Raw genomic sequence first — 22,754 nt, forward strand, 5'->3', positions numbered from 1 at the left:
AGTATTTATTAGCCACTTTTTTTTCTTTTTAGTGAGAGATAGAGAGAGAAGGAGGGAGGGACAGATGGAAAGACAAGGGCAGACCGGCAGGAAGGGAGAGAGATAAGAAGCATCAACTCATAGTTGCGGCCCCTTTAGTTGTTCATTGATTGCCTTCTCATATGTGCCTTGACCAGGGGGCTCCAGCCGAGCCAGTGACCCCTTGCTCAAGCCAGAGACCTTGGGATCAAACCAATGACCTTTGGACTTAAGCCAGCGACCATGGGGTTATGTCTATGATCCCACGCTCAAGAATGCAACCCTGCGCTCAAGCAAGTAACCTCGGGGTTTTGAACCTGGGTCCTCTGAGTCCCGGGTCAGTGCTCTACCCCCTGTACCACTGCCTGGTTAGGCTATTAGCCACTCTTTCCTGCTCTCCATGGATAAACATTTCCCATCTCCTGTTTTATACATTAGGACATTGGGTCCCAAAAAGGATAAGTGGAAGATCCGTGATCCCTTGGGAATCACAAGTCTTGGTCAAAAATGACTCTACATCTAGTACCAGCCATGGTGCCAGTGTCAGTGAAACACCGTCCCCATGAAACCACTGCCAAATGGTTTCTCTACATTTAATTAAGGCAAGCCCGAATTATTAAGGCTGTTCTTAATCATGATTTTAGTTGCTAGTCCTTGTTCAAAAACTCCTAAATACTAAGGCATCTCTGAGCAGAGAATCAAAGGAATCTTTTCTGAAAAGAGAAAGAAATAATATTGACAGCAAAAAAAGTAAGAAAAATCACTATATAGCACTAAAAAGATTTGGTTTTATACTTTTTTTCTTACGGTCACACTGTTGCTTATTTGTAAAAATCATTACACTCATAAAGTTAACTAGCCATTAGTGAGTAAAAGCTCTTCCCACTAATTGGTGGGCCCGTGTGGAAAGGAACATAGTTAGAGGTTAGAGTAATGGTCCAGGTGACCTTGACTCCTGTTTCTGGTTTCTTGACTAACTTGCTGTGTGGCCTTAGGCAGTTTCTCCTAGTTTCTCTGCCCTCATTTTCACCAAGAAAAAAATTTCCCACTCACTTTTCTTGGGGATGCTAAAAAGATCAAAGAAGGTATGTTTACAGAGCTTTTGAAGATGCGCTGATGAAGTGTATTAGAAAGACTTGATTTAATAGGTATTAATTAATAAATCCTTTGATTATTGATAGGACCATGTATTTTAGCTTCTAATTAGCTCCTTGGGCATAATTGGCCAGAGGAGTTATACCAAATCCTAAAGGAACTCGCAGAGTCATAATGATTAGTGTGTGTGTGTCTCGTGAGTCTTTATCTGGAGTCGCAAAGCACATGGGCTTCTTTACCTGGTGACAGAGTGAAGAAGCTGCACTGAGCCAGAAAGGTTCTTCTGAAGTGACACAGAGGATCAGGAGCTGCCCCCAAGCCAGCACATCTGGAGCCCAGCATGGCCTGTTTACAAAGGGGGGCAAGGTCAAGCATCTTCTGTCTATTGCTTGTTTTTACCATTCCAGCTTCAGCAGAGGGATTAGCAGGCAGGGCCTCTAAGCTGTGGGGCCCAGGGCAGAAATTTGCAGCCCTCTGTGTAGAGAAGGTGCATTTACAGTGAGGGGAACATCTGGTGGCCAGCCCCTCAGTGCAGAGCTTCATCCCATTGCCTCCAGACCCCTGCTGCCTTAAAATGAGGGGAAAGGATCAGGCCGCTGTGCCCCCCACTGCCTGCATACACCTGCCGCCCACCCCTCCCACCCCCCCCCAAGTGAGGGGAAAGGATCAGGCCGCTGTGCCCCCACTGCCTGCATACACCTGCCGCCCACCCCTCCCACCTCCACCCCCGTGAGGGGAAAGGATCAGGCCGCTGTGCCCCCACTGCCTGCATACACCTGCCGCCCACCCCTCCCACCTCCACCCCCGTGAGGGGAAAGGATCAGGCCGCTGTGCCCCCACTGCCTGCATACACCTGCCGCCCACCCCTCCCACCTCCACCCCCGTGAGGGGAAAGGATCAGGCCGCTGTGCCCCCACTGCCTGCATACACCTGCCACCCACCCCTCCCACCCCCACCCCAGTGAGGGGAAAGCGTCCCCCGGTGCCCTCGCCCTTGTGCACATCACCTCTTCGATTCCTGGGACCCCGCTAACGTCCCAGTGCAATCCTGTCTGGAAAAACTGCCCGTTCAGTCACCTCGTTCCCACCCTCTCCCCAGTGTGTCAGGAGAGAAAGCCACAGCTCTGGCCCCGGTTAGAAATGTCTATAGACAGCATCCTGGGGAGAGGCCAGAGCGAGGCAGCCCTGGTGCAGTGCCTGGGACAGGAGTCTGAGCGCAGCAGGGGTGGCGATGGCTCGAGGGGCCACAGCAGAGCTGGTGGTTTGGTCTGGGCCTCTGGCAGGGACAGGGCTCTTTACATCAACTGCATGGGGCGCACTTCAAGGGAAGGCCTTGCTCGTTGTATTTTGCAGGAGCAGGAGGTAGGGGCCAAGGGATTCCAAATAACAGACCCAAGGGTGCTGTTTGCAGGCACGCTCACACCAGGTTTCCTTTCCTTCCTCCTGATAGAGAAGGGGCAGCGGACGCAGGATGAGCACCTTATCCCTGGTGCCTGCGGCACCAGAAATGCCAGGACCAAAGATGGACCAGGGACACAGTGTGCTGGTCCCGTGCAAATGAAAATGCAAGGCCCTTGCTCCACAGTTACGGAGAATTTCAGCATGGTGACAGGAGAGCGATACCCAAACGGCCCTCCTGAGCACGGGGCCCTCAGGTCACAGGCCAGTGACGGGTCCTAGCCACGGTGCGTGCAGCACAGAAGCTGAGGGTCCCCCTCAGGGACCAGCCATCTTCCTCCCCCTTTACCTCCAAAGAAAGGAAAGAGAGAGGGGAGTGGGGAATAATTCTGTACACTTAGAGATTTCCAACATGGAAGTAATCAAACTGTCTTTTCTTAAACCCTAATGTGAGAGCTTGAGCTAGGAAATTTAAGAAAACAAAAATTTTGGTTCTGAGTTATTCTCTTTTATTACCAAGGATCTGGGAGAAGTGAGAACAATTAGAAATCATGGTAAGATCTAAGTTCACTGAGCGCCTGCTTTATGCCAAAGTGAGGCTTTGAGGGTCTATTGCTGAGCTGTGCCTGGAGGCGCCATTGGTGCCATTTTACAGATGGGGAAACTGAGGCTAAAGGAAGTGCTGTCACTTGCCTGAGAGCAAAGAACTTGCATGTAGGAGATGCTGGATTCAACAGATGCAGTCGAGCTCCAGAGCCTGTGTGCTGGACACTCGGACTCTGCTGCTGCCACGTTATGAGGTCAGTGTCAGGGAAGCCGATGGTTCTGGTGCTTTTCTGGCTGTGGCCAAGTTCAAGTGGAACATCTGTAAATAGCTCACAACAGGGGGTCAGAGAGGAACTGTGGGGTTTTCATTGAGTGATTTAATGTAACGGCATCAGCTAGGAGCCTGAGACTCAGGCCTGTCACTTGAGTCATACAGATTCTCCTCAGATGGCATTTCCTCTGAGTCTTGACATAAAGCTGTCTGAGGCAGTGCCAGGCTTTGGGTCACTTTCCTTGAAATGTGTCACCACCCACTTGGAATAGCCCCTCAAGGAGAAAGAAAATTATAGCTTCCCTTGTCTTCAGAGTGACATGTACTTTGAACTGTGGACCAAGGAGGTTGCTCTGTAATACAGAAGAATAAGAGTCTTCCTCCTTACTATGCAGACAAAAAATTCTGCCCAGCAGGTTCTGAAGAGAAAAGAATGCAGCCACTCTAGAAAGGTTTTTATCCAGCCCTCTGAGAAAGGGGTGGCGTCGTTTGGCTGAGCCCTGACTAGCCGTGTCTTGGGCCTGGGAGGATGGGGCTGAGGTGACACAGGGGTACTGTACTCAGTCTTTAAAGAGAAACCATGAGGAGGTGGCAGAGGGTCAAGAGCTCCAGATGATGGGACTCAGGGTCTCGGATGACACCTTGATCATATGCCCCTGGGAGGGGTCAGCTACTTCAGGATGGAGGACAAGAACAGGATTATTTTACCCTTCTTTGAGCAAAATAAACTCAAATTCTCAGTATATAAAAGGATACAGTATGCATCAAATATAAATAATGTGTGCATAACTTGAACATCTTTTGACATTTCCCAGAGGCTTAACTTTCTTTTTCATCCTGTGAAGGACACTGCCCCCTCCCTCCAGCAACACTGCAGCCTTAATTACTCCCAGTCCTCACAGTCAGCTCTGAGTCAGTGGACTCTCTCTTGGAAAAATGCCCATGAGGGTCTGGGGGGGGGGGGCGTCCATCACGAACTCTTTTTACTGCCCACTTCTCAGAACTACCTAATTCCCCCTCTCACCCCTGCCTGCATGAGCCCTCGGGGGCTGCAGGGTCCTGCTGTCAGTAGCAGGACCCTGGGCTTTCTTTGTGCTGCAGGAAGCAGCATGGGCTTGACAGGCTCAGATTGTTGTCTTGAGTTGCCTAGCCCAAAATAAGGTCAAAGCAGCCCCCGCCCTTCTCAGGGAGGCTTCCTGAGCTGCCGAATCACCAGGGTGAGTCCTAGCGCTTACACATTAGTGGGCAGGAAGTGGAGTCCCAATGGGAGGCTGGGAATTTGAGTGCCTTCCCATTTCAGCACTGGAGGGAGGAAGCCTAGGGCATTCTCCTGCAGATGGCTACTGCTTCCCCTCCAGCCGCCGGTGCTGGCTGCCCTGCTCCCTCCCGCCCGCAGGCTCCTCTCTGCACTCACCCCCTCCCCCCTTCTCGGAGGAAACGCTCTGCGGAGCTGGGAACTGTCTTGGAGAACTCAACAAAGGCGAAGCAACCGGCAACAACTTGGAAAGGACTTGTTTTGTTCCCGCTGAGAAACCTGCAGGAAAACCCACACCCAGGTTGCCTGGTTTTGAACTGGAGAGCGGTGTGTGTGTGTGTGTGTGTGTGTGTGTGTGTGTGTGTGGAGCAGGAGGCAGAGGAGGCCAAAACAACTGTACAGTCTTTGATAAGGAAGGAGCCTGCGCACAGAGAGGACTGCAGCCGCTGTGAACCGAGCACTCCTGAAGTTAAACTGCACTGTTTTCTGTCCAGATATTCCAGTGGAGACAGTTGGAAAACCTGTATTTCAGAGAAAAGAAGTTTTCCGTGGAAGTTCATGACCCTCGCAGGTAAGCTGGAAAAAAATCCTTTCCGTGGGGAGGGCATGGCCCGCCAGGGTATTATTGATATTCTGTTTCTGTGCTGTCATCTTTGCTGCTCATGGTGGCAGGGAGAGGGTACGTGCTTACAGAGAGTAGAGCTGAAATCAGACAGCAGAGCTTGCTCACTCCTCTCTGCTGATAACTGTGGTGGGTTCAGGATGGATGTGTGTGTGTGTGTGTGTGTGTGTGTGTGTGTGTGTGTGTGTGCGTGCGCGCGCGCGAAGTGAACCATTCCACAATCATCTCATCTACTTACATGTATTAGTTGCTCATATATGTGGAGTTGTCTTGACGTGTCAGGGCATTTTAGGGAAGATTTGTAGTTCTTTGTCACCGACACCAAATTAAATAGAGCAGCAGACCACATCCTTTCAGGAAGTTTTTACCTGAGGAGCATCTGAAGGCTGGCTTGTCAGAGCTTCTGAAGGTGTGTCAGGTGTGACATTCCGCACCCGCACAGAAGTGACCTGCCCGGGGAAGCAGTTGTGCTAGACTGTTTGATTCCTCCAGCTGTAATGTTGGGGTGCCTGCCTTGAGGAGGGAAGTGAAAGAAACGCAGTTCCTTTTCCCCCCACCGCATAGTGTGTCCCAGGCAGCGCTCCTGTGAAGTCAGTGTGAGGACAGATGCCAAACAGTAGGGTCCCAGTCTGCACGCAGCACCGGCTTGGAAGGTTCTGGGGTGACACGCGCCCGCTGCTTTCCGTCTCTCTGGCCGCTGGCAGTCCTCGAGTTCAGGCAGTCCAGAAGCAGCAGCAAAAATCAAGCCTGACACCTAAGAGTAAATTGCTTTGAATAAGTTAAAAAAAAAAAGGATTTACAGTAAGGTGGCAGTCCTGGGGAGACGGGAAAGCTCAGACTCCAGAGAGGAGCTACTGTGGATTTTAGGTGCCGTCAGTACCCCAGTCCTTGTCTGGGAACACGGAGTTGACACCAGCTCCCCTCATACGTGGCCTGGGAGCATTCATACAAGCTGCTGCGCCTCCCAGAGAGCGAGGCCGCAGGACTGGGACGTCGCCCAGTCAGGGTCCCGAGGCTTCTGCACTGGGCTGGGTCCCTGCAGCGGGTGACAGCCGGCAGGGCTGGCGTGCTGCTTGCCCAGTGGAGTAATCCACGTGGAGCAGCCCACTGGGTGGAGGAGAAACTTAGCCCAGACCCCACAGTCACTACGGGACGAGCTGATGGAGAACAATTCAGTGAGTCTTTTCCCACTCTCAGGTGAAGATGGTGACATCGAGCAGAATGACAACTTGCCCAGCTTTTCTCAGGGTCCTGAGCAGGGTCTTATAGTTCAACGACCCTGCCACATCCAAGCAGGAAGCCACTTGTGCAGGCCGAGAGGGGGAGAGAGTGAGAGATGGTGACAATAGTAGTCCAGCCCGAATGGAATGCACTGTTATTTGTCCAAGCGAACTGAACTGGATCAGTCTTAGAAGTGTGGAAGGAGGGAAAACAGGTAAAAAGAGTAAAATGAATGCTGCCACAGTGGGTCAGCTGCAGGAAGGGGATGCCTGACAGGATGAACGCTAGAAATAGGCTAGCCTAAGGGGCTGAGCAGAAGGACTAGATGCTCATCCTGCCTGTGCTCAGTTGGAAATTCTCTAACTCAGGCACCTTGAACATATCCTTGTGTGTGTGTGTGTGTGGGGGGGTCTGTGTGTGTGTGTTTTCTCTCTGGGTCTATCACTCTTCGTGATATAATACTAAATTCCCTTCCCCAAGGCCCCAGAATATGAGAAAGAGCCCAAACCTCACATATTATTCTTACATGGGCTGTTTGTCTATTAGGCAAAAGTGATCAATCTCATATTTGTTGCATAGCTTCTGTGTTTGGGCACCAAGACAGGGTCTACTGCCCATAAAGAACTATTGACACATTTGGAGAGAGAGGCAGAGAAATGTGATATTTATTGAGTGTTGACAACCTGTAAGCATTTTTGTCAACACTTGTTCACGTTCATTGGGTCCTCCCTATAAACCCAGGAAATAGGTAACCTAATGTTCCTGTTATAAAAATGGGGAACTGAGGCACAGAGAAATGAAGTCATCTGCTTTAGGTTAGAAGTAGCTAGTAAGTGGTAAAGGCAGGATTCAAACCCAGAAGTCTGACTGCAAAGCTCACACACCTTATTGCTTCACCACACAGAAGGCAGCAGTATCAAGTGCCAGACAGCAAAAGCATAAACGCTCAAGGTCTCTAGAAGCCAGACTGTCCAGGGGAGGCTTCCTAAGGAGGAGAGATCTGAGCAGAACCTCAGACGGCCAGGATTTAAAGCGTGAGGTGGGCCCTCAGAAGGACAGGGACACCTGTGAGATGAGCAGAGGAGAGAAGAGAAAGTGAGGAGCTCCAGGCGGGCTGAGCACAGAGCCCTCACATCCCCACTCTTAGCCTTGAGGCAGGCAGGGGGCGCAGGGAAGACCACGAGAGGCCAGGGAGGTGTCATCCTGATGTCAGACGTAGAAACCCAAGGCCACCACGGCTTGAAAGACACCATTTCCAAATACATTGAGGCAGGCGAAGGGAACTGCGTCAGGTTTGTGGCAGAGACAAAGCTATAAGCCAAGCCTCTGCTGGGTACTGCATTAAGGACCCTGACAGTCTCATGGTGCTCCTTAAATTCAGCAGGTCATGCTGCTGCTGTGGTCTTGTCTGTTTGGAACAGGGAGGACAAATCTGAAGGGACATCCAGATGGTTCAGGGATCAGTCCCTCCCCAAGACCAGGAAGGGAGTCAGAACCAAAGAAATAGGGTGCAAGGGTAGGAGAGAATCTTGTCATGAAGAGAGGAAGATGTCATCCATGGGACATGGGAGGGGGCGACGACAGGGACTCATTCAGGGCACAGGGTACTTCCTGAGGTGATCACAGAAGATGCTGTGGGATTGTGTGCCCTAACTCAACACCCACCATTGTTTCTACAGTTGTTTAGGCCTGGAAAACAGTCAGTTCCTAAGTTTAGGCAAAAGAGACAAATGGGTGGGTGGGAAGATCCTGAAGGGAAAGATGCAAGAAAGAGGTGAATTAGTAGTGGGGCAGGAGCAAGACTCAAGAGTGTGTGGCTAGAGGCTCTGTGCTTGCGCGGACCCACCCAGACCAGAAAGCGTCTTCACCTTTCCTTTCTCACCTCCTCTGGGGAATCTGAGCACCCAGCCTGCTGCAGCTCTCACTGCCTCGCTGAAATGCAGACCAACTTCCTTTCTCTAATGCAGCTTTTCTGGGAGAGAGAAAAATATATATTTTCTCCCAGGAGCAGCTATTGCCATGGAAGCCAAAATAGGCATTCAGATTACAGTTTCTTTTTAACTTTACAGGTAACTGGGATTTTCCTCCTCACTATCTCTCCGGCTCTTTCTCCATTACCTTCAACCATTTTTCTTGCACTTACATTTCCTCTTAACTTCTGTTTTTTTGTTTTGTTTTGTTTTGTTTTAGAGAGAAAGAGAGGGACACACAGACAGGAAGGGAGAGAGATGAGAAGCATCAAGTCGTAATTACAGCTCTTTAGTTCATTGATTGTTTCTCATATGTACCTTGACCAGGGGCCTCCAGCTGAGCCAGTGACCCCTTGCTCAAGCCAGCGACCTTGGGCTCAAGACAGTGGCCATTGGGTCATGTCTATGATCCCATGCTCAAGCTGGCAACCCTGCACTCAAGCTGGTGATGCCACACTCAAGCAAAATGAACCTGCACTCAAGCCAGTGACCTCGGGGTTTCAAACTTGGGTCCTCTCTGTCCCAGTCTGATGCTCTATCCAGTGCGCCACTGCCTGGTCAGGCTCTTAACTTCTGTTTTAACCAGAGGGAGAAATACCCTGCCTGGAATCTGTATCACCAACTAACCACCAGACTATACTTCTCCTTAGAAGTGGGTCTGAAGAACACCTCTTATTAAATCATTAGCCCCCAAGGCCCTGGTCAGGTGGTTCAGTGGATAGAGCATTGTCCGTGCATGCCGAGGTCACAGGTTGGATCCCTGGTCAGGGCACATACAAGAAGCGACCAATGAGTACACAACCCTGTGGAACAACAAATTAAAGCCTCTCTCTCTCTGCCTTTCTCTTTTCCTCTTTCTTTTCCCTTCCCCCTGCCCCTTCCCCTTCCTTTCCCCTCGCCTTTTCCTCTGTCTTCCCCTTCCCCTCTATCCCTTCCTCTCTATCCCTTTCTCTCTCTCCCCCCTCTTTTCTCTCTCTCTCTTTTTCCCCCTCCCTTTCCCCACCCTCTCCCCTTCCCCCTTCCTCTCTTTCTCATCAATGTAAAAAAAATTTTTTTAAATCATTAGACCCCAAGTGAAAATGATGGGAACAGCTTTAAATTTTCTTCAAGGGAAAATGTGCCATGAAAAAAAATATGATTATTCATAAGTCCTGGACTATTCCAAATTTCCTCCAAATTAGATTTCATAATCTCAAAAACACATTTTCATCAGACGTGCTCATCAGCTATCCCAGACCCCACCCACTGTCCCCTTTTCTTGCCCTACACACACACACAAACACACACACACGTGCACACGTGCAATAATCTGCCTATCTTATAAAATATACTTCACTGAGAACCTGGTCACACAACTTTTTCCCCCAATGCCACTGATACAGTGAGTTATGTTGGGACCTGTGTTCCCACCATCCATATATGCACTCTGTGTCTTCTCCATACATGTGCAGGTGGTGACAGGGTACAGGGAGAAGTTAGCTGTACATATATGCACTCTATGTCTTCTCCATACATATGCATGTAGTGACAGGGTATAGGGAGAAGTTAGCTGTACATATATGCACTCTACGTCTTCTCCATACATATGCATGTAGTGACAGGGTATAGGGAGAAGTTAGCTGTACATATATGCACTCTGTGTCTTCTCCATACATGTGCAGGTGGTGACAGGGTACAGGGAGAAGTTAGCTGGGCTTATTGCTCTCTGCCTTTCCTCTCCTGAGTCTTTATACTCTGTCTGCCCTTTGACTATATTTGAAATAGATTACAAACTCCTTCGAGGAACATTGAGTTAGATTAACAAAAGAAGTCCTGATTCCCTCAGGACTTCCCATGGGCTGTGTCCCGTGGCAGCCAGACCAGAATTTGTTCATCCTTCACCATAGGCAGCATGACCTGCTTGATAAAGGACATTGTCAAGGCTTTTCCTGTCTCTGAAGCTTGTCTTGGTCCAGTGCCAGGAGCCGAAGACCAGAAGGGGGGCCATCCAGTGACCTGGAATGACCCATCTTATCTCAGACAAGTCAGAAGCTTGGTCCCATTCTGACCCCTAAGGAGACAGTAAATAAAATTATTAGTGTTATTCACAATAGCCAAGATATGGAAACAACTTAAGTGTCTGTTGACAGATGAATGGATAAGGAAATTGTAGTATTTTTATACAGTGGAATATTATTCAGCCTTGAAGAAGGAGCCCCTGCCATTGGCAACAACGTAGGTAAACCTGGAGGACATTATACTAAGTGAGATCAGCCAAACACAGAAAGAAAAACTGCAGGAGCTCACTTATAAGTAGAGGCTTAAAAAAAGGAACTTCATAGAAGCAGTAAGCAGAATAGTGGCTTCCCGGGGTGGGGAGGTGAGGGATGTGGGGAGATGCTGATCAAAGACACTAAGTTGCAGTTATGTAGGAGGAATAAGTAGAGATCCGATGGGCAGCATGGTAACTAATGATACTGTATTGTATCCTGGAAATGCTAGGAGTAGATTTCCAATGTTCTCATCACATGGAAAATAGTAATTGGAAGAACATAGTGTGTTCCTTAGCCTGGCTATACTAATCATTTCACTGTATATGTATATCAGATCATCTTGTTGTACATCTTAGATACAATTTTTATTTTAAAAAAGTAAAATAAAAAGATGGCTTTTGATACCAGTCATCTTTATGTCAGGGCATTTGAGACCCAGTGGGTTCTCAGTAAAAGCTGTTGACCCATCAGTGGAGTTCTTCATCACAAACTGGTTGACCCTCCTGATTCTTCCTTTCCCAGGGCTTCCGTGACGAGGAGGACGTTTGGACACAGTGGCATTGCGGTGCATACGTGGTACGCGTGCCCGGCGTTAATCAAGTCCATCTGGGCAATGGCTATTAGTCAGCACCAGTTCTATCTGGACAGGAAGCAGAGTAAGGTAAGTCCCTGTGCGGGGACTGGAAAGGACTCTGCTCCGAGCGGACTTTCACCCAGCTGAGGGCTGACGAGGGTCCTTGTCTAGATCTCATTGTTTAGTGACGGGATTGCATGGGTGAGGGTGGCCCTATGGCCCTTGCCCTGAGATGTGCACAGATGCGGACTTGCCTTTTAGGGCTCTAGGAGGAATGAGACGAGCTCTTCAAGAGGGCACATTCCTTGCAACTTGGTCAAGGGCTCTGGCCCAACCACAGTTAGAGCCACTCGAGCCATTGAATGCAGCCAGGTAAGGCCCTTTTGAGCAATTCTGACGGTGCTTTGAACCTCAGGAACCTCTTCTAGGAGCAAACGGTGAAGCCCTTTTTGGTGTTTAAACAGTGGCATATTGTTTTCTTTGGGGGGGGGGATAACTATTCTCAACTTGTAGACACCACCTAACTGTATAGGATAATTGCTGTAAAAACCCTCCAGGCTTCTCCAACTGCCAATTCGATTTTTTTTTTTTTAACGTAAAACTGGAAACATGAAAAAATAAATGCAACAACCCTCTTTCCCTCAGGTAGACCTGGAGCCTCGGGCCTTGGTAAACACTCATCCTCCAAGGGAGATTCCATCCAGCCCTGCCCTAGACGCACAGGGGTGCATATTCTGTGGGTGGGAGAGTGATGTCTCCCTGGTTCACACACAGCTTCTATCAACACTCTGCCCCCTCTTCTTCTAGCTGCCTCTGCCGCACTCCCTTGTGTGCCTGCCCCCGCCAGCCACTCCCGTTCATTAGCTCTAGGGGGAAGAGCTATTCTGAGATGGGCCCTGTACCTTTCTCAGGATCCTGCTGCCCTGAGGCAGGGCTGGCAGAGTGGAAGACAGAGCTACACAGCAACACCCACCTCGGCCCCTGGCCTAGTCCGTACCACTGCCTGTGGGAGGTTTAGTCCCATTGTATGAGGCCAGGGGAGGGGGGGAGAGGTGGGCTTACTGGGCACAAGACTCATTGGATTGGTGCCATTTTGGACCTTTTTGACTTCCTCTTTTGCCTTATTTTTCCCTCTGGGTGGAGTTGCTCTTTCCCTGGCTTGGGGAGAGGCAGGGGGGGAGAGAGCTGGGGTCTAGTGGGAGATACGAGGAAGACAGGACAGGAGAAAAGGAAGGAGAAGCCTTCAGGGTATAATTCAGTTTCAAATCAGTGCCTTTCCCGTGGAGCAGCCATTGTCTTCTTGGTAACATGCTTTCTCCTCTACTCAACTCTTCTTCCTGACCCCTTGCTTGGTCACTTTCTGACGTGGATGGGCAGAGAGGGAGTGTTTTTCTTGCTAGGAATCATGGGAGTAGTCCACAGCTCTCCGAGTGGGAATGGGCATCGCACAGGAATTCAAGGGCTGACTAGATCAGAAGATACAGGACCAGAGTGTTTTGACTCATGCTTGAGATTGAGTCAGTAGGTGGGAGTCAGCGTTTTGCCCTCCAGTGATAGGAGTTAGAAGTCAAAGCCTCAGAAGACTGATTCCATCCTCTGTATTGTTCAAGAATGGGGCAATCCTCCTGAACCCCCTGCCAGTTTCTCTTGCAGGCCGACTCCCCCTCCCCAGCACTGGCACCGTAGTTTTGAACAAGGGAAAGAGAAAGAGTGCTTCACCCTAAGGATCATACATTCGCTGTTTGAACCCCTCCCCCAGCCCCCACGGTGTTTAGTTTTGGGTAACTCAGGAAGCTATTCTCGAGCTTTACAGCCCCGCTCTCCAAGAAGATCTTCCTATGAGTAGCCTTGTCCATTAGGCTACTGGTCAATGCACTGATGTAATAAGTAACCCTCAAAAAGTAATGATCAAAGAACACATTAACTAGATGTCTGCTAAGAAGCCAAACCTAAATGCCCCCAGCAATAGGAAAATTTCAGCTGTACCTTCTCAGCAACCTGTGACTGAAGGCAAGAGGCCACTCCCAGGGGCACTGTCCCCGGGGCATCTGCAGAACAGAGGCTTCCGAGCCCTGCATTTCTGGTAGGAACCAACTCCTACATCCTACAGGGCAGAGTGAGGAACATAATTCTTTGTGTGGAAGTCCGGGGGTTCTGTTTTCCAGTTCTGTGACCCCGGGCAAGCCTTTCATCGCTCCTGCATGGTTTCTCCCCAGTTAGAAAACAAGAAAGGAAATTCCTGAGTGAAACTCTTGGTTGGTCCACAGACACAATACTTGTGAAATTGCTTTAGGAGATACATGTTATCTTTTATTATTATCATTATTAATCCAACACACCATTGCCTGGCCAACACTTACATAAAGTGTAGATTCTCTAAAAGGTCCCCAAATTAAATCAGAGATGATAATATTCCCCTTAGGAGTTACATTGCAACACCTTTTGTTTCTTTATGCAACTATGACGTGATCGCTCTTGGTGGGCAGAATGGCCCCTGGGTGAGGGAAGATTGCCAGGCCTGGGATGAAGAGCTTGCAGGTATTTCTGGGCAGCCAGTGTTGGCTGGCACACTGTCCATTGCTTCACACTGCACTGTACTGGGCCATGCCACCATTCCTTTTTCTGAAGTGCTTCAGTAAAAACAGGCCTCCCAAGTAATGCCTATCAACCCTCAAAACAAGTGCGGTCTGGTCGTTTGCGTCAGCGAGAGTGGGTAGCCAAGAAGTCTCATGTTCTTCCCCTGGTACTTGCTTATTTTCTTCTTTCAGGGTCATTATGTAAATCATTTAAGAAAAATAGCCTCTCTCTTTTTGTCATTTTCTCTCTCTCTCTCTCTCTCTTTTATGCACACACATCACCAAAGACAGTGGAAGGGAGGCTATATTGCTCGGTTTCCTGTATATTGGCTTATTCTGCATGAGAGGTTGTGCCAGCACCAGTTACAGTTGTTAACACATGTGCTGACCCCACAAATATCAGAAATGTTGTCAGCTGGATCCCCACAACCTCTGTAGCCCAGAGCAAAGGAATGTCTTGTAGACTTCAGAGGAGAACATTGGAAAGCTCAAGTTGTTTAGAGTGAACGTTAGACACTTTCTCTCTGAATGCAGGGTGGAGACTTCTTGACTTGGCCTACAATCCAAACATCCTTCTCCTCTTTTTTTTCCTGATTCAGTCTGCTAGTCTTCATTCCGCCTAGATCAAAGGCAGAGTGAAAGGATGGTAGGGGACAATTAAACCTTGCAGACAGAATAGCAGTAATAATGCTTTGTATGGCAAGGCCCTCATAGCAAAATGGTCAGAAGTGTGGAGGTTCTTTTGGGTTGGCCCAAAGACTGGCTTCCGTAAGGAGGCAATCTCCCTGGCAGGTTTCCACTCCCTCTGAGCATTCTCTCTCCACTGGTTCAGTCGGTCATTATCATGTTTCCATTCTAAATAGAAGCCAACAGTTCTTAAAACTTCTGAGAACCTAGTTTCCTGTGGGGAGGGTGTCTTGGTCACTTTTCTGTATGTTGTGTTTTGCCTCTGAGGTTGATGTGTGGCAGGAGTGGAGATAGGTTTTCCATGTCATTAATGAGATCCCCAGAATATCAGGTTGAATCTTATTTAGCAAATTACTGCCAGGCTCTGGCTTACAGCCTGTTCCATTTCCAATATCCTTGGCCTTTATGTGTATTATCTAATTTAGTCCTCATCACAACTCTGTGATATGGGTTTTAGGATCTCCATTTTGAAAACAGTGATCTGAGAGTCAGAGGTTGAAGGTCAAGGTCAAGCAGTGATTAACTAGGTAGAGTCAGAATTTCAACTCAGAGCCTGGACCCTTTGCCACGATGCTGAACTGGCCTGCGTCTCCATGAGTTATCATTACCTCGCTGCAAGCATGGGCATTGGTAAAAGCAGTGCTGAGAGAAAAGAAGTAAGAGATTGTGCTTTCTGTGTGTGTGCGGAGGAAAATCTCCCACATGGGTGCTGTCGCTACGCTGCGTCAGAGGAAATGGAAGGCCCTTCCTGCTTCTGCTGCCCGTCAGACCCTTCAAGGGCCTGGCAGCAGGATTATTTTATGAATAAGACGCCCTAACCTGAAAGGTGACCTGGTTCTGAATTCAGGGACAAAGCCGAGGTCAGAAAGAGGATGTCAGTCAAGGTAGGACCAGTGGGGTTGAGAGAGTGGAAGAAGCAGTTCATGGATGGCCGGGGAACAAAACAAGCAGAGTCTCAGCATTTCCTGTCGCTCAGACTTTCCTCTTGGTAACATGAGGAAAGTGCTCAGCACTGGGAAGTCATTGTCTTTCACCGATGGCAACATCGACACAGAGGCCAGAGGAAGGGCAGAGCCACAGGGGTCCAGAAAGCCTGGACTGCTGGAGGCACTGGTAACAGAACATAAATATGGGAGACAGGACAGGGATGTGCCTTCCCCACTGTGGCTTCAGTGTCCCCTCTCTGCTGGCTTCTCCCACGTGCGGACCTGGTTTCACAAGTGCCAGCTGTGAGTGCACTTGAAGGGGCTGAAGACCTCCCCTCGTCCCGGCTCTCTGTGTGCTATCTCCCAGAGCCCCTGAGAGATTAGCAAATGTATGAGCTGTCCAGCCTGGATCCTTGTTTTCATAAAGTCCATCATATAGGTGAAGTCCGTTGCCTAAGCACTTTCACAAAAAGAGATTTCCTGAAGAAGAAAAGCAAACATCAAATATACATGCAGGAAAAGCTAACTCGTTGCACTCACCAAAGATGGTAGTAACCACAGCAGTGACTCTACTACGAACAGTGACTTTTAGGAATGCAGTTGTGAATTCAGAATTCCTTTCTGATTATTCTCACCTGCTGTTGCTAGTAGCCAAATTAGGCCAATTAACATGTGAAGTAAATGGAGTGGAGTGTTAACCACAATCTAAAGACATTGCGTGTATGTTTAGGTATCAAAATGGAAGCAAAGTACCGTGTCCGTGTCCGGTGCTTATTGGAGGGACTCCCATGTTCAAATGAGCAGCTGCACGCACTGTGCTTGTAGGTCCCAACTGTGTCACTTCCCAGTCCTCTAGACTTTCCATGGTCACATGGCTAACAATTTAAGAGGTTTAAATCACCTCAGAATTTATTGAATTTAATGAATTTGTTTCAGGTATCTCTTATTTCATTCACAAAGCTGAAATTTTTCCTCCTTCTTTAAACACAAAATAGTTATAATCACTATGGTTTATTAAGAGCTGTGGACCAGGCAGAGAGGTGGGGGGAGGAGGAAATGCATTATTCACGTGTCAGCTCTTGAGCCTTACCTGCCCCCGCAGGGAGCTATGGTGATCAGTGATGAGGCCAGGGGGCACAAACAGAGATGCTGCTGGTCAGGAGATGAGACCGGTTGCTAAACTTCAGGGCTACAAGCAGGCGAGTGATTCCTGTTCTCTCAGAGATGAACCAGCACCCCTTTATGACCTGGTGGCCTTTCTCATTCTAGTCTAAGATCCATGCGGCCCGGAGTCTAAGTGAGATTGCCATTGACCTGACTGAGACGGGGACGCTGAAGACCTCGAAGCTGGCCAACATGGGGAGCAAGGGCAAGATCATCAGTGGCAGCAGCGGGAGTCTCCTGTCCTCAGGTGAGCAGGGGCTCAGGTTGGAGAGCCGCCTTCCTGAGGACGTGGACGAAGTTCCTGCCGGAGCCTGGCTGCAGCCCTGGAGTGGCTCCACGGAAGGTGGGGGCGGCAGGCGGGGGCGGCAGCAGCCGATGAGGTGGCGGGGTGGACCTGCCAGGAGCTGGCTGTAGTCTGGGGACCGAGGTTTCAGGCCACATGGGAATCTGAGAAGTACAAAGGGGAGGGGGAGAGGGAGTAGGACCACTCAGTGCGAGAAGGATTGTTTGTCAGATAAGTAGCTTCAAGCACCCTCCAGGGTTTTGTGAATGCCAGAGGCTGACTGTCAGTAATGTCAGCTCCAAGGACAGCAGGTGAGGTTTACTTGTGTGTCATTAGAGAATTATACTAAGGTAGGGCTGAATCAGGTCAGGGTCATGGTGCTGAGTGACACTACATTCTGTTCCTAGATGAACATTTTTTTAAATTGATGTTAGAGAGTGAAACACCAATTTGTTGTTCCACTCATCCATGCATTGATTTGTTGCTTCTTGCATGTGCCCTGACTGGGAATTGAACCTGCATCCTTGGCATATCTGGACAACACTCTAACCAACCAAGCTACTGGCCAGGACTAGATGAACATTTTTTTCTTTAAGTGACAGGAGGGGAGATAGTAAGACAGACTCTCACATGCACCCCAATTGGGATCTCCCCGGCAACCCGTGTCTGGGACCAATGCTCGAATCAATCAAGCTATCCTCAGCACCTGAGGCCAGCGCTTGGACCAACTGAGCCACTGGCTGTGTGAGGGGAAGAGGGAGAAAAGGGGGGGGGAAGAAGGGGGAAAAGAAGAGAAAGAGAGTCAGATGGTCGCTTCTCATGTGTGCCTTAACCAGGAATTGAACCCAAGATGTCTACACACCACGCCCATGCTCTATCCACTGAGCAAACTGGCCAGATCCATAGATGAACTTCTTGAAACTTTCAAAAGTCCAGAATACTCTCTATCACTTGGAAGGGAGAGACTTGCTGTCTCTGAGTATGGTAGAGTGATTAAGCACCTTCTGAAACTGAGTGTCAAAAGATCTTACTCCGCCATCTGTGTATGCGGGCCCTGGGCAAGTCATTTTGTCATTAGATGTTGGGAGGTACAGAAAAGCTCTGAGGTTTCAGACCTGGCGGACTTCAGGAAAAGGGACATCATTTGCTGAAGTATGAGACAGGAAGAGGAATGGGTTTGAGGAGGGCAGGGAGAGAAAGGGAGGCGGTGATTATTTGGAAATGTTAGCAAGAACTATTACTGTTGCAGGTCACTCCCCAGGCCCACGGTCAGCGTCTGATTGTTCTTGAGGACAGTGTGCCCTTGCTTCTGAACCATGAAAGTACAGTGAGAAGTCTTTGCCAGACCTCACTTCCAGAGTCATTTCTATAACTATGTTTAGTGGCTGCACACAACAAAATGGGGGTGGGGGGTGGAGAGAAGAGGAGAAGCTGAAAGCTGTCTAGTTAGCTCGGGGCTGGTGGCATCCGGTCAGGGCCGGGACAGGGAACTGGGTGTGTGCTCTTCCTGGACTGGGAGGCAGATTTGCAAAGGGGTACGCACTTCAGCTCAGGGCTCCTCATTGGACAGGCCTTCCTAAGGCCCTGGGAGGACCCTGGCCATGTGTTCACATAACCATGTGTTTTTGTCAAATCTGTGAACTTAATACATTGCATGTTCTTTTTCTTAAATAGAGTCACCAAGATTATTTAAGCTTCAGGACTAACAAAACTTGGGTCTGCCTCAGCCAGATCAGTGTAGGGTTTATCATCAACCCCTCCCTGCTTCAGGATTTCAAAAACTTTTCATCATTATAATAGGCCAAATCAATATTTCTGAGGCCTAGAGGTTTACAGTAAAGACTTAGAGAATGTCTTCTTTTATTAAAATGGATGCCATTCTAAGCCTAAGCCACTGCCTGAAATTACAGACACTCCCTATCCCCTGCTGAATGGCCAAGGGCCGGGCAGAGCATACCCCTGTGTTTCTCCTCTAGACTCTCCTGACCCCTGCTAAGACCCGGAGTCTCAGATTCCAGCCTGGATTGACCCACCCACCAACCTCCTTGTCCAGCCACAGATAAGCCTGACTCATCCTTTATTCTCAACAAGAGGGTGCATTTTCCACTGTGTTTACATATCCACTTGGAAATCCGGGTCCTTTATGAATGTGGCGTGATTATTCCCAGAAGAAGAATGGATCATCCAGCTCAGGGGCTCTCCTACCTCCCTGTGCATCAGAACAGCTTAGAGGGTGTGTTCACACACAGGTAACTGGGCTCCAGCTCTGGAATGTTTGACTGCATAGGTCTAGGGTGAGCCTGAGAATTTGCATTTCTATCAAGGCCACAAGTGATGCTGACACTGCTAGTCTGGGGGCGAGACCACACTTGGAGAGCCACTCTTCTTGCTGAAGAAGAGATAAAAGTCTCAGGATCATGGGGCCCAGGTGTCCCCACTTTTTACCTGTGCCCTGGTTCATCTGCTCGGGTCCCTTGTCTCTGGCTGCCTCCGGTGCTAGCAAGGCAGTAACCTAACAGCAGTTACAGATGACGTTCTGAACAGGAGCCCCAAACCTCCTGACATGGAACTGACATCCCTGGAACACCAGAAATGAGATCAGGCATCTTTAAAACAGGAAGTAATTCCTGTTACCGTTACCGTTGTCACCTTGACACTAAAGGTCAATCTGGTGGGCTAGAAGGTAAAGCAAAAGAAACCCTTCTTGTTGCATCCACCCCCACCACTAAGAGAAGCATCTTTATTCCAGGATACGAAAGTGATTTTCACATGTTTGATAACTTGTGATGGAGGCGGCCATGAAGACCCCTTGGCCTGGCCACTTTCAGTGGCTTCATTTGTGGGCACTGATTCCCTCAGCCCTTTCCCTGCCCCCACTCTGCTGCACAGCTAAGCATAAGGAAATCTGGACACAGGAGAGGCCCGGAGGAATAAGCCATGCCCCATGATAGGCCAGGGAGCACTTCCAACTCTGCCCAGCCCTGCAAGTCAAAGCCTGAAGCATGGTCCTTGACTGTGAGGCTGAGGCTCCGTGGGGATGCCCCCTTCCCTTGACTTAGGAATGACAGTGGTGCAATGGAGTAAGAGACCATAGAACAGAAAACTTCCATCAACAAAGGGAATTTCTAGAACCCACAGATCTGGTCACCATTCCTTCTAGGGCTGCTGATTGCTGTCCCTGTGTCTTTTCTTGTGCCAGGAGAAAATGCCTTTAGGTGAGGCAGGTCCTTGGAAGTCCCACCCGGAAGCCACCTGTTTCCCATAGCCCGCAGTGAGAACTCAAGGCGAGGCTCCCCTCCCCCCCCCCGCCCCGCCCCCTGCCATTCTCTCTGACCTTTCCTGTCCTCTTGCCTCGCTGCATGTTGGAATCGCCCTTTAGTTATGTGCTCCCACGGACAGAGAGGGACACAGAGGGTGTCACTCCTCCAGGACAGCCCTGATTTTAAACACTTTTTATTATACTAACCAGGCCACATTTCTGTTTTTTGTTCAGAAAATATGATACATATAACCTAATATCCTGCTTGATAAATTGTCTTCTCTTCTTCAGCTCCTGCCTCATGCTAAAAATTAAAAAAAAAAAAAGGTGTCTAAGAAGTAGTCCTTAGAAGCATTCTGAGAAATGAATCATCATTTGAAAAGTCTCTTGCCTACCTCTAGCCCAGCGTCTGACACCGAGTAGGTGCTCAGTACACAATTTTTTAAAAAATGTTTACTTTCTATCCCCGTGCCTTATTTATATGGTAACTGGAAGTGTGTATCTTTTGACTCCTCACCCGTTTCACCATCCCCCTGGCAACCGCCAGTCCCTTCTCTTTCTCTTAGTTCACTAGTGTAATGCCCTCAGGGTCCGTCCATGTTGCTGCAGATGACCAGATTTCATCCTTTCCTATGGTGGAACAACACCCCATTGTATGTACATACACATACACACTACACACCACGTTTTCTGTATTCATTCAGTGATGGACAGTTAGGCTGTTTCCAGATCTTGGCTATTGTAAATAATGCTGCTGTAAACATGGGGGTGCAGTTGATGTTTTTTGTTTACTTCTGATAAATACCCAGAAATTGCTGGATCATATGGTAGTCTTGTTTTTAATTTTTCTGAGGAAACTCCACACTGTTTTTCATAGAGGTTGCACCAATTTACATTCCCACCAGTAGTGCTCAAGGGTTCCCATTTAGCTTGTTTCTTATCTTTTTTTATAATAGTCATTCTGACAGGTGTGAAGTGGTGGCTCATTGTGGTTTTAATTTGCATTTCCCTGATGACTAGTGATGTTGAGCATCTTTTCATGTACCTGTTGGCCATCTGTTTGTCTTCTTTGGAAAATGTCTGTTCAGATTCTTTGCCCATTTTAATATCAGATTGATTGTTTTTCTGCTATTGAGTTAGTTATATGAGTTCTTTTTGTATTTTGGATAGTAACCTAGATTGTTACCGGACCAAATCAAACCCAAGTGCTCGGCAGTTGCCATCCAAAAGACAACTCAGAGATAATGTTATGAGAAGGGACTTGACTGCAAGCTCGCAAGCAAGGACACACCGGGGATTGTTCCCAGACCAGTTTCCCCAACAAAGCCTCTAATCCATCTTTACTGGGGGAAAACATGTGTAAATACCGAGGTAGACGTCATCATTGCATGTACAGGTGAGGACCTTTCTGCACACAGTCAGGTTACACACACTTCACATGTTCAAATATGGCAGAAAGTTTCCGCCCCTGGGAGAAGATTTTAGTATTGTAATGTGGGAATGACGAGGAAAGTTGCTGAAGAGGTCGGGTCACTGATAGGTCCTTTAGGCTGCTCCAGTTGGTCTCAAGTAGTTTCAGCTGGTTCACCCCCTGTCCTGCAAAATATCCTGAACTTGTCCTGAAAAACATTTCTAGCAATTAGCAATGTCAGGGACTGCACAGGTATGATAAACATCTGAGTAAATCTTGGTCTTTCTGTGCAACTTTCAGGAAATTACAAGAGAGCATTACACAAACTTTATAAATTTTAGAGTGATCTAAGTGGGTTTACAGGTTAATTGAGGCAAAGTTACCAAATCTAAACAAAGGTTAATCTGTGCTAGCTTCCCTGTTAGGCTACATGTGTAGGTTAGTTTACATGATCAGATATATGGTTTGCAATTAATGTCTCCCATTCGGTAGGCTGCCTTTTATTTTTGTTGATGGTTTCCTTTGCTGTGCAGAAGCTTTTTAGTTTGATGTAGTCCCACTTGCTTATTTTTCCTTTTGTTGCCTTTGTTTCTGGTGTCAAATGCAAAATATCATCGCCAAGACTGATGTCAATGGCACATGATTATTTTTTTTTAATAATTTTATTTTTTTAATGGGGCGACATCAATAAATCAGGATACATATATTCAAAGATAACAAGTCCAGGTTATCTTATTGTTCAATTATATTGCATACCCATCACCCAGAGTCAGATTGTCCTCTGTCACCTTCTATCTAGTTTTCTTTGTGCCCCTCCCCCTCCCCCTTTCCCTCTCCCTTCCCCCCCTCCCCCCGTAACCACCACACTCTTATCAATGTCTCTTAGTTTCACTTTTATGTCCCACCTACGTATGGAATAATGCAGTTCCTGGTTTTTTCTGATTTACTTATTTCACTTCGTATAATGTTATCAAGATCCCACCATTTTGCTGCACATGATTATTGCAATGAAATTTTGAAGAGCACTGGTAAGAACCCTGCATGTGCCCCATTGTAGGGACCTCCTAGGTTCCCAGAGCGCATGGTATTTGGAGCTTTCAGAAAAATCTCATATACCTGCCACCAACATTTTCTCTCAGGTTAATTATACTGTGTCACTTTGGTCATGCTGATATTCGACCTTTAAAGGCTAATCTTCTCAGATCAGGTTCCTACTGCTGATCACAT

General features: G+C 48.3%; 1 protein-coding gene across 7 annotated transcripts in view; it reads left to right on the forward strand.

The window, feature by feature from the left end:
- FRMD4A (FERM domain containing 4A) overlaps positions 1 to 22,754 on the forward strand; it is a 681,483-nt gene that overhangs the window by 599,245 nt on the left and 59,484 nt on the right. For all 7 annotated transcript variants that reach the window (XM_066279107.1, XM_066279109.1, XM_066279111.1 and 4 more), the window contains 3 exons: positions 5,077 to 5,153; positions 11,170 to 11,308; positions 16,680 to 16,821. In XM_066279107.1, the coding sequence (XP_066135204.1) occupies positions 5,077 to 5,153; positions 11,170 to 11,308; positions 16,680 to 16,821 (358 nt within the window). The remainder of the gene's footprint in view (positions 1 to 5,076; positions 5,154 to 11,169; positions 11,309 to 16,679; positions 16,822 to 22,754) is intronic.

The sequence above is a fragment of the Saccopteryx bilineata genome, chromosome 5 (assembly GCF_036850765.1).
Source record: "Saccopteryx bilineata isolate mSacBil1 chromosome 5, mSacBil1_pri_phased_curated, whole genome shotgun sequence".
NCBI classification, from domain to species: domain Eukaryota; kingdom Metazoa; phylum Chordata; class Mammalia; order Chiroptera; family Emballonuridae; genus Saccopteryx; species Saccopteryx bilineata.